The sequence below is a fragment of the Mytilus galloprovincialis genome, chromosome 9, assembly GCF_965363235.1.
Source record: "Mytilus galloprovincialis chromosome 9, xbMytGall1.hap1.1, whole genome shotgun sequence".
In the NCBI taxonomy this organism is placed as follows: Eukaryota; Metazoa; Mollusca; class Bivalvia; order Mytilida; family Mytilidae; genus Mytilus; species Mytilus galloprovincialis.
Window position 1 is genome coordinate 26,719,329 of NC_134846.1, and position 13,044 is coordinate 26,732,372.

The following is a 13,044-nucleotide window of genomic DNA, read 5'->3' on the forward strand; positions in this document are numbered from 1 at the left end:
TTTTGGAACAAAATGGCAGGTAATTATAAAACAGTTGGTCAAACATTCTTGGGCTTGAAAGATATGTTTTCTTAAAAATGAGCCATATCAAAATGAATTTTTTTTAGGACCAGATGTAATTCCAAATATAGTTAAGGTAAATTCTTTAAACCTACTCATTTTTTTCCATCAATAATATTTTATAATTAACAAGAAATAATTGTAATATAATGCTGTTACGTAGTCTCCCAAATAAAGCTCCCATAATTATTCATTCTTATGGTAGCCTGACATTGGGCAAAGTCTAGTACACATTGGTTAAGTCTAGCAAAGTGATATGCATATGTGACGCCTATGAGATTGACATTGAATGTCATTCAATCTTTAAGAAATGACAAACAGGAATGAATATGGTTTACGGGTTGGTATCTCAATCTTTAACAAGTTCTCAAAACACACACAAGAGGGGTGGGGTGACCCTAGGGACTACCCCTAGATTTCATTTGATTTTTTTTCACTGTCCCATACATGAATATATATGGTTTAGGGGTGGGGATCTCAACCGTTATCAAGTTTTTAAACAGGAGGGGATGGGGTGACCCCAGTGACTTCCCCTATATTTCATTTGATTTGTTATATGGTCAAATACATGAATATATATGGTTGAGGGTGGGGATCTCATCTGTTTCCAATTTATCAAACAGGAGGGGTTAGGTTGACCCTAAGGACTCTCCCTATATTTTAATTTGATTAGTTCTTTTGTCCCATACATGAAGATATATGGTTTAATTAAAAGGTGGGAATCTTGACTGTTTACAAGTTCACAAACAGGAGGGGTGGGGTGACCACAGCGACTCCCCTATATTTCATTTGTTTTAGAGGTGGGGATCTCAACTGTTTCCAAATTCTCAAACAGGAGAGTTGGGGTGACCACAGGGACTCCCCCATATTTGATTTGATTTGTTATAGTCCCATACGGGAGTATATATATATAAATATGGTTAAAGGGTGAGGATCTAGACTGATTCCAAGTTCTCAAACAGGAGGGTGTACAGTAACCCTAGGGACTCCCTTTATAATTCATTTAATTTATTGTATTGTCCAATACATTAATATATATGGTTTAGGGGTGGGGATCTTGACCTTTTCAAAGTTCACAAACAGGAGGGGTGGGTGACCCAAGGGACTCCCCCAGTATTTCATTTGATTATTTATATTGTCTCATACATGAATATATATGGTTTAGGGGTGGGGATCTGGACTGTTTCCAAGCTCTAAAACAGGAGGGGGTGGTCACCCTAGGGACTTAATTTTCCCCTATATTTCATTTGTTTAGCTATATAGTCCCATACATTAATGTATATGTTTGAAAAATTGGGATCTCAACCGTTTCAAAGTTAACAAACAGGAGGGAGTAGAGTGACCCACAGGACTCCACCTTTATATCATATGATTTGCTTACATTCAGGTATCATATAATCTAGTTGCACTTTTTGTGAAAATAAAGTAAGAAACTTCCATCTATTTTAAATGACCCTACAAAATTGAGAAAAAAAATACCCATTGAAATTGCAGGAAGATGTTTAGACTTTAAAAGCATCTCACATGCATTATCAACATTTATCACTGATAAAGAAAATTTATACTGTCACCAGGAACATATTTATTGTTAGATATACTGTTCCCAGCTGTCACATTCTATCGGATTTTGACATTCAAATTTGTCAAAAAGTAATTTTGAGTTTCTGTACAAAATATTTTCTGCTTTTTCTTTCTTTCACATATATCTTTTGGTTTTCAATTCTAGTGTTTATATTTATTTACCATGCATGGATGTATTTTGTCACCTGTATGGAATTTTTTTATTTGATCGCCAAATCCGGAATTATTCTTATTCGCTTCCGGAATCGGATCCGATATTGTAATTGGCATCCATTTTGTTTTCAATGTTGTTTTTGTCAGTCAGATACGATTTTACTCGAACTTACAAATTATTTGTCGGCGATTTTCTGTATAAAGCTAGCGGTTGAACAAAATGAACATCGCTGTCATGAATAATAATGATGAAAATAAGTTTTGAGATCGTTTATTTGGAGACTTTGGTAAAAAGGTTTGCAAAGTTATTTATTATTTTCTTTCAAGTGGCATGTCGGGCGTAGCTAGTAACCAAGTCGAAAGTCCGACTGCAAAAGTGGAAGGTCGCGGACCTCGTATCACCGCTAATTTGAACCCCTATCTACATATTGAAAAGATACGCAAATTTCGTCTTCTAATTTAAAATTGCCGCCAACAGTACGCATTTTAATAGACTACTGACGTAGTTGACTACGTATTGATGACAAACAATATTCCTACGACTTTTGCCATTTGGGAAATCTAAACTACCTGTCTTTAGAAATTTTCGGCGATTAAATATTTCATACATTTGTTCTTTGACATCTTAGCCAAAAGCTCAGGGGATAATAAGCTACATAAGGATTCCTTATGTGCTCTACTTCCTACGTGCAACTTCAAAACTTTTGGATAAATCGACGATCATTTAAGGTTTTTCTGCTCATATTTTTTGTAATCCAGAATTAAAAGTACGAAAAAACTGTTCAATTAGTTATAAATAACATACTATTCAGCTAGATAATAACAATGGCACGTATTTCAGCATTTAATTTTAATATTGGGTAGAACACAAATCTAGGGTGCTCGCATAAGGCAGCTTAACTGCCTAAAAATGCTTATTTGGGCCCCTTTTTTGGCCCATAATTCCTTTACAGTTGGGACCATAACCCCAAAAATCAATCCCAACCTTCCTTCAGTGGTTATAAAACTTCTGTTTAAATTTTATTGATTTACTTTTTACTGAAACTAAAGTTATTATCTGGAAATTATCTGTCTTTGGACATAGACGACGCAGATGTGATACCAATATACGACCAAAATTTTTTTAATTTTTGCTGTCGTATAAAAAGCAAAGTTTTATTAAGTAAATATTTATTGTTTATTCATTACAATGTAGACTAAAAGATAAGCTTGAGAGAATAATCATAGACAACAATTGGGGGTATTCGAAAAGAAGGAAAATTCCAACAAACATTGTTTTTTATGTTACTAGGCGAAAAAAATAACGAAGTGGCAAAAAATATATTGTTTTGGCTAAAGAGGTGGTGAAAAAAATAATTAACCCAGGAGAAACCCTGATCAGTTATAATTTATAATCAGTCATGTTTACTGTGAATTCTATCAGTTAAAATCAGTCATGATTTATATCTGCTGTAAATTCTTATATTTTTTTATGAATGCAAAATTGTGACTGTCACATGATACTTGTTTATGTATGCAGATTTTCCTCATAAAGCATTTTTACCATTCTTAGCCGAATCACAACATCTCCAAATTTCCAAAATTCAACTAACACTTCTTAAAGATGTTTTTTTTAAGGAATAACATCTGATGAGACAAAATAAGCAATGTATATGGACCATAATTTGGTATTGGGACCGTTTCCGATAACGATAGAAAAGTGATAAAATATTGTATTTTGGTGAGAGAAGTTGTTGCTCCACCATCAAATGCTATTATTTCTATTAAAATAAAGGTGCTTTCTACTCTCCCCTGGAGAGAATTTGAAATAAACAAATGTTTCAGTTTATCCTGCCGCTCTTCTGTGTCGTTTCTGAGCGTTATTTTCGCTTCCGAAGTGTGTAACTCTGGTAAATTTAAAGATAATCGTCGTCTGCAAAATCATAACTTTTGCTTTCAAATAATAAAGAACATCGACCAATAAGAATAGTCAGAAGAAAATGCCGAGAACTATAAGTATTTCTGTAGCAGGTGTAAGAACACTAGCGTTACATTTGTTTCCGAATTCGTAACGCAAATTTTAGATGGTGTAATCTGCTTTGTTGTAAAAGAATTCTTTACAACAATATGCAAATATGAACTCTCGCGATATGTTCAAACAGGTAAATCAGAGATGATTTACATTCTAGTTTTGATCTAATTAGTAATAATTAAGTTAGAAAATGATGTAATCGTTATGGGTTACATTTCACAAGAAACAGAAGTCCAGATATTTCCTTTTTTTATTAAAATTGTTTTTGTCGTTAAGTTCTAATCATTTCCGGTCATACGTGAAACATGTGACTAACATGTGATCATGCGCTTACGGCCGGATATATGAAATACTAGGTCTAAACATTGGTTTTGTTTCCAACGGGATGTTAGCAAGCATATTCTGTAGACTTGTTTCATATTGTTTAAAAAGAAAAATACAATTTTCAAAGAGATCCTATGTGCATAATGTAACATACGATTTTGAGTAAAAATAAATGCCCAATGACTTGACAGAATCGGTTTCAGATTTGACGGACGTTATAACACACTTTGTTTCCGGATAACGCTGAAAAAGGGTCCTTGGAAAATTCAATCGACATTACGTTTCTTATCATTGTGCCGATGCTCGTTGAATTGATTTTGCTTCAGCAGTAAATATTACTGGATATTTTATGTGAATAAAGATAATTTAATAAAAAATACATGTTAATATACCGTTACACTTGGAATGTACGAAGTTGGTGTCTTTGTCACAATTTATAATTAATTTTTTTTAATCATGTTCTGCAAACACTTTTCAGAAATGCAATAAACTTGTCAAATTAGAAGTCAACTTTTACCATGCATGACTTGAAAGGAAGTACTTTATTGATTTTAGCCCACTAAAGTCGGTTAAAATGTGGAAACCATGTAGATGGTGTACAGGTCACAAATAACACATGGTGCCTATTTTAAAGATTTTAATTCCAAGTTAAAAGTTTTTTTCTTTACTGGATTTAAAGAATTTTACATTGCCAATGATTTGGAATAAATTGTATATAACTGGAATTTCAAAACCAAATATAAATACATTTTTTGGCTAAAACATCAAGATACAACAATTATGGTATCCTGTATCAATAAAGAAAATATGGAAATTTCTGAATAAATTGTACTAATTGTTTTCAAAACAAGCACATATTTAGGAGTTTTATAATACTGTTACATTTAAGATGGATTTTAAGAAAAAAGTATACTGTTCAGATTATTTTAAGCAGATTTTGCAATAAAATAAAACTAAAACTAGAGGCTCTAAAGAGCCTGTGTTGCTTACCTTGGATTTTGTGCATATTAAACAATGGACACGGATAAATTCATGACATAATTGTGTTTTGGTGATAGTAATGTGTTTGTAGATCTTACTTTACTGAACATTCTTGTTGCTACAATTATCTCTATCTATAATGAACTTGGCCCAGTAATAAAAGTGGAAAATATTTTCTAAAAATTAACAAAATTTTATGAAAAATGTTAAAAATTAACTATAAAGGGCAATAACTCCTTAAGGGGTCAATTGACTATTTTGGTCATGTAAACTTATTTGTAGATCTTATTTTGCTGAACGTTTTGCTGTATACAGTTTATCTCTATCTATAATAATATTCAAGATAACAAAAAACAGCAAAATTTCCTTAAAATTACCAATTCAGGGGCAGCAACCCAACAACAGGTTGTCCGATTCATCTGAAAATTTCTAGACAGATAGATCTTGACCTGATAAACACTTTTACCGCATGTCAGATTTGCTCTAAATGCTTTGGTTTTTGAGTTATAAGCCAAAAACTGCATTTTACCCCTATGTTCTATTTTTAGCCATGGCGGCCATCTTGGTTGGTTGACCGGGTCACGCCACACATTTTTTAAACTAGATATCCTAAATATGATTGTGGCCAAGTTTGGATTAATTTGGCCCAGTAGTTTCAGAGGAGAAGATTTTTGTAAAAGATTACTAAGATTTAGGAAAAATGGTTAAAAATTGACTATAAGGCCAACTAAAATTAATTAGTAGATTTTCATCCAAATTTTTGAAAAACATGGGGCGGGTGGGAGGATTTTATTTTTTAAATTTTATTTCATATGAAACCCTTGTCACAAGTTCTTCATACCGCGGGGTATATGCTAGTGGAAAACAAGCTTGTATAATGTATATATATACATGTTGTATAAGGAATCTGACACTATTTTTTAAACTCTTAAATAAAAATCCCTGATTGGCAACCACTGTTATACATGTAATTGCCGCTTTAGAAACCTATTTATAGTATACATCAAAGGGAAGAGAAATGCTCTCTTCAGTTGGACTAGACCTACACCAAATGTATTTTGCTTTCTAAGCAATGGTTTGTAGTCCACATAAAATCAATAAAATGTTTTGGTACAATTGTATGCAACACAAGTATTATGAGTACAAAATAAAATGTAAACTCAGTGTGGAAAGTAATTATGTGATGTAAAACATGAACTTAACCAAAAAGTAGTTTTTTAATGACTAAATTGAGGGTATTGGGACAGTTACAGAGGGTGTTTGCTGTTTGTCAACAAAAACAACAGCCATGGGTAAATATAAGGGAATTAAAATGCGTGTTTGTCGACTTTTTTTTTCTCAATATACGGTCTTAAATCAAACAAATTCGTGCTTGTGTCAATTTCTTTTATCCAGTCATGTTTTTTGTACCAATTTGTTCTACGATTCTTGCGCTTTGGATATCATTTACAGTCCAAATTTCCTGACACAAAGTCATCGTATAAATAAAGAAAAAACACGGTTTCCGATTCACTTGTGACTACCGCAATTTGCGTTAAATGGCAAGGCATTTTACTCGTTACTCGAATATTTCATGCCCTTCTCGTTATCAATCTCTATTCTCGGTAGATGTTGTCATAATAGAGCAGCAGAATATGTCGACTCAATTATATCGTTATTAGATTACTCTGAGAAATACAAAAACGAAATTTGAAACAGGAAGTGTTGAATGAAACGAAATCATCGATGGTTCCCGGTAACGGACATGAAAAAATCCGGAAATTGTATTTTTGTTAAATAAAAAAAATCGGGGCGGGACGATTTCAGAGGGGCGGGCGGGGATGAAAATCTAGCAATTAATTTTAATTGGCCTAAAGGTCAATAACTCCTAAAGGGGTCAACTGACCATTTTGGTCATGTTGACTTATTTGTAAATCTTACTTTGCTGAACATTATTGCAGTTTACAGTTTATCTCTATCTATAATAATATTCAAGATAATAGCAAAAAACAGCAAAAATTACCTAAAATTACCAGTTCAGGGGCAGTACTACATCTGATCAGATAAAATCAGTCTTGTTTAATCAACTTACATTTCTTCCAGAAGTTTTGCTGCTTCCTTAACATTTCTACCAATTTTTTCCAAAGAATATGCTTCAAACTGAAAATATAAAAAATCAATTAAAACAATTTTAGACATGCATGTTTATGTACAACATGTATAATCTTTAGAGTACAAACTAATAAAAAAAAATAAAAAAAATTTAAACAAATGTTCATAGTTTTAACTTATTTGTAGATCTTGTCCATGTTGACTTATTTTACTCTTTACTGCTCATGATTTTGGCCAAAAATCCAAAACTGACAAAAATTATCCTTCAGGAGTGGACTGTTGATGTAAAATGTATACTGTGAAGATGTTGTGCATATTTAAATATATTTGCTGATGTTAAAAGACATGCATAATGTCAAATAATACAAATACAAATTGTTTTGTCTCTAAGAAAACATGTAAGATTTCCACTGCTACTTTAACAAAATAGCCTAGGTGCAATTTTGGTACTCTGTGCAATTTGGGTACCATGACTTTACATTTACATACCCTGTTAGTATTTACAGTAAGTTTCAAAAGTCCCAACATATTCAATGACATACCACACTGGCTTTTTCACTGCCAGTTTTGGTTTAAAATAATTAAAAGCAAGAAAATATTCCTATTACCATCTAAGAAATGCATGAAATGTCATTAGTTTTTTTTTCATATTTCTGAAACAGAACTAAAGCAGAAATTAAAAAAAAAGATTTAAATAGATTCAAGTGCCATTCTAGATATCATAGAAGCAGGCACATCAAACGATTTGATTAAGAAACTTTTACTTATGTCATCAAATATAGGAAAAAATATAATGTTATCACAAATAAAATGTTTTACCTACCTACGGCTACGGTACCCAGAGACATATAATACAAGAGATTGGAAACTCTAGTAGAGTCTATATAACATCAAATGAAATGAATTGGCCACCGATTATGCCGATATATTTATAGGTAAAAATTCATCAATTGTTGTGAAAAAGTTTCTACGTCTAATGATTTTTCTTATGGATAATGCCGATACTTTTCACTGCTTAAGCATGCAAGTATATTTAAAAGTTACAAAAAAACTATTTTGATAATTTGTTTAAACTCCTCCCATTTTACTTCACCTCCTAATGCCGTAGAAACCATATGATCTCCAAATTTGTTTCTTAAAACTTGGAAATATGCTAATAAATATAGGATTTTATGGGACAATAATACTCGCAAATGTTGTTTCGTGAAAATAAGACTATTGTCGTAAAATTTGATCCAATAGTTTTCTTTTTTCAAAATTATCCACAAGTGTGGTAATTATTTTATTATTGATACCCAAGCCACCTGTGCTGGGACTATCAATTTATCTCTTAAAACTTTGAAATATGTGAATAAATATATAGATGTTTGGGTCTATATTACTCTCAGGTGTTATGTCATGAAAATTAAAGACCAGTTTCATAAAATTTATCCAATAGTTATTTCTAAAAATATCAATTTGTTTTTGATACACAAAGCAACATGTATGCTCTGTAGTTCTATCAATCTGTTTCGTCAAAATTGGAAATTTACAAACAAATATGGCCTATTATGGGGATATGTTACTCCCCAATTAAATGCTATGCCGTGAAAAAATACCAATCTCGTAATCTTCAATCATATACTAGTAGTTGTTCTAAAAATGTCGACAAAGATGACTATTATTTTCATATCCATCATGTCTATACCAAAATTCAGCTATGCTGATACCCTACTTTATCATTTAAAAAATCTATCGAGTCGACACATGTCATGGGTGTAAAATTTGTATTGTTTATTTCAAATCGTAATGTGAACTAATGCGAACAAGTATAAAAAAAAATTATTTTATTTTCCGATTATGAAATTGTTCATGAACAAATTTCCTTAAACCAGTCATTCATTTGTGTGCACTATGAAATGTAAGCCTGCATTTTGTTATGCAAATTATTCATTTTTCATTCTGTTTATGGCAAAGTTGTTTATTTTCTCCTATTCTGACGTCATTTGTTGTTCTTTTTTCTTTTTTAGGTTCCAAAGATGAACGAAGGTAGTTAATTTACAAAAGGAGTAAAATTTTTCTTGAAAAAGAAACCCTCTACAGCTGGTCGTAATATTATGCATCTGTTGTCGTTTCAGACTATGCTTCTCATTCAAAATATGAAACAAATTCATATCTTAATTTAAATCGTAATAAGGACATTTCTAGGTGACTGCAAAAGATATATATGTGATAATAAAAGATTTTATTATGTACTAAGTAGAAAATACAGATAAATTTTATGTGTAATATAATCAATGGCAAGCTTGCTGTATCAGCCACGCATGATGATATTGATATCAGCACGGTTGCAAAAGCTTTATCACACCTTTAATCTGTATGACGTCACGTCATCGATTGCAGTCACTGTTGCAAAGGCTTTATCAAAACCCTAATCTGTATGAGGTCATGTCAAACCTATAATCTGTATGACGTCATTTCAATCTTCCTTATCTGTATGACGTCATGTCACATAAAAAACATCTACTTGAGATATATGTATATATAATAAAGTGTACATGATGCGGCTTTTTCAATATCACACACCGTATCAACCCTCAACCAATATAATCCCTCAAGCAGAGCTCTTGGGATTATATTGGTGTCTCAGGTTGATAGGAATGCGATATTGAAAAAGCCATATGATATTCTCTGTTTATTTACACCAAGGATTTGTATATGTATACACATAAACAATCTTACTTTTAAACTGCCTTCTCCTTACCCCAGAAAAAAGACAAAAACCACTACAAATGATTGTCACGTGGATATAAGGTTATAAAATAGGGTGGTTTTTTTTAAATGGTGTCTAGCTTCAATGTTGCTGTGATGTATGACCTTGGCTCCAACTTAAATAGATTATTATTAGTTTTTGTTAGTTGGTCTCTTGCACTAATGTCTTCTTCACTATTGCTTTCCACAAAGAGTTCCTTATTTAAGTTTATACAACATGCATGACAAGGATATGAAAACGAAAATGTGGTTAGATTGCCAATGAGACAACTCTCCACAAGAGACCAAATGACCAAGAAATTAACAACTATCCGTCACCATACCGCCTTCAGCAATGAGAAAAGCCCATACCACATAGTCCACTATATTTTGCCCAAAATGACAAATGTAAAATAATTCATACAAGTAAACTAACGGCCTAACAAACAAGAATGAACTATAAAAATCTGTTGAAAAAGGCTTAACTCTCAGATGGATACAAATAGCAATACATGTAACAAAAAAATAGAGTAGAGTTTATCCAAGTAGTTACTATTAACATGATAAAGATAGTCATCTCACGAAATAAAATCGGAATTGTCCATATTGCGTGCACAGGAATGAAGCTTTATTCATATGAGAAAATAACTGTAATTTTCTTATTTTATTAATTCTCAATACATGTAAAATGTATGTACACTCTTAGAAATCATCAAGTTTATCAACAATCATTTAAAAAACAACTCAATCCAAGCCAATGATGAAACAGTAAAAAAACAAATGCTCCGCAGGGCGCAGCTTTATACAACCTCAGAGGTCGAACCCTGAACAGTTGGGGCAAGTATTGGACACAACATTCAAGCTTCATACAGCTCTGAATTTGGATTGTGATTAAACATTGTTAAATAGTTGACACAGCAAAGGTTTCTGAAACAGGATGAATGTGGTCTAATGAACTTTAAATTATTTGTTTTTGCTTTTGAGCAATACACTATATGTTATTGAATATAAATCCCCTAAAAAAAAATTATCTGAAGAAAAATTCTTTTCAATGTCTGAAATTTGAATTCGAAAAATTTTACCCCTCAACTCTCTCAATCCCTTATTTCAAAAATAATCTCAATTCAAATTTCTAATGAAGTTGGGCAACAAAGGAGTAGGGTCATTAAGGCCTAGTTTTTGCCCAAGAAAATAAAATGTTTGATAAACCATTTCAAATTGACACATAATGTTTAGAAATGCATTGGGTCAAGAAATATAAATGAAAAACATTAAGATTTTTATCTGATGACTTCACAATTACGTCATAATATGTACTGTTTCACAAAAACAATGAAAAATACACAATTTATGCAGTTTTCTATCTTTATTTCCGTTGTGGAAACATCCTGCGCAGCCAAGAAACAACAAAATAATTCAACAGAAGCATTATTATAACTATTGGCATAATCTCACCAAATATAAAGTTGTTTCTTGGGTGCGCACATACTTTTTCAAGCTAAAATATACTTTAACTTTGATGAAAAAACAAGGAAAATCACGAAATTTAACATAATATGCAAATTTAGTCATGATTTGTTGCCATGGTAACTTGTTCGATGTCAAATTTGTTTTGAATTTCTTAGTACCTTATACCTTAGTCAAGTTTTCAGTTACTTAAGAATATGTATGATAACTTTTAAATTTGCAGTAATTTTTTAGCCAAATAAGGGCCTTATAGCACCTACTCCTTTATTGCTTGAAGGAAAAAAATGCCCATCAAAATCCAAAAAAGATTTCATCTTTCTGAAACACAAAAATGCATCTAGTGTATGCAAGACATTAAAACTTTTCCAACTTCACAGGGAAGTCTGTACTAGTAGTTTTTGGCATGTAAATACAGCCATATTTGTCGGTTTGTTATGATGAACCTTGACTGAAGTCTATTTTGGCGGGTTGTTCCCAACCTATTTAACTGTTTAAAAATCATATTCATACTTGAATTGTAAAGTGTTGCGGAAATAAAGATCTTGCAGTTATCATCCATGATTTGGCACCACAAGGATCAGATTTTATACACAATCTTGCTCTAGAAACTAGCCATTCTTCGTCTGATAATAAGTCGTCTTTTTGTACACAGGCAGCCATACTTATTCGAAAGGGGGATATTAGTAAGGGGAGGGAAAGCAACTTCTTCTTTCCTCTATATCTTCCTCCAATAGTTGGAGTACACCAACCTTACTGAATTAAGGTTGGTTATTAATCATTATTATTGAGTCAATACCTAACTATTTAAAAAAAACATTATGTACAGTTAAATACCCGCAACAATAATAATAATAACGTCTATGTATTTTAAAACTGGACAACAATTTAAAAGTTATAGTAATGAAGTTTTAAAAAAGTTTTGAATATTATTTACAGGGCATGTACTCTGGCATGTATTATAGTAAAAAATCTTTACATTCACTAAACAATGTTACTTAAGGGTAAAACATAACGAGTTTTCAGCTTCTTGTCTGCTCATGCTGTTTTTGTGCACTACTAAGCGATATAAAATCAATTAAATTATGCATATAAGCTTATATATATCTTTGACATATTAAAGGACAAATAAGTATCGTAATTTAAACTGTGAACTGTATATATGGTCGATTTGTATGTTTTGAATATCGTTGTTTTGTTTTAGGAAACATTTTTTTGTTGGTTTTTAGAACTTTAACTGGTTTTTTTAATTGATAGTTTTGTTATAATTGTTATGTACAAATCAAATCCTTCGGTCACGTTCATATCCGGAATATGGCACACATTCACAGTCCTGTTAAACTATGCCCATCAAGCCATGAACGAAGTAGGAATGAAAGTGTGTTATAAATGTGTCAGGGTTCTCCTCCTGAATTGCTTATTAATATGCGAGGAAAAAAGCACGGAAAGATCATGTATATTTTAGTATATTGCACCATCTTTTTGCCATAAATCTTACACTAGCAGACACAACTGCACTTATTTTAAAGCTGAATCAAGTTCTTGATCGTCTGTAAAAGTGTTTCAGGTCATATATAGAAGGTCGTCAAATTCCTGACTGAAGAAGTTTCTTTGAGCCAATGAGAACCAGCAGGCCTTCATCAGATTTC

At 32.0% G+C, this 13,044-nt stretch overlaps 1 protein-coding gene across 2 annotated transcripts in view; it reads right to left on the minus strand.

Moving 5' to 3' along the window:
• LOC143044714 (integrator complex subunit 10-like) overlaps positions 1 to 12,076 on the minus strand; it is a 195,991-nt gene extending 183,915 nt beyond the window's left edge. For both annotated transcript variants that reach the window (XM_076216801.1, XM_076216800.1), the window contains exons 1-2: positions 11,909 to 12,076; positions 7,182 to 7,249 (exon numbers count right to left, since the gene is read on the minus strand). In XM_076216801.1, coding sequence (XP_076072916.1) covers positions 7,182 to 7,249; positions 11,909 to 12,058 — 218 coding nt within the window. In that variant the 5' untranslated portion in view covers positions 12,059 to 12,076. The remainder of the gene's footprint in view (positions 1 to 7,181; positions 7,250 to 11,908) is intronic.
• Between the last annotated feature and the right edge of the window lie 968 nt (positions 12,077 to 13,044).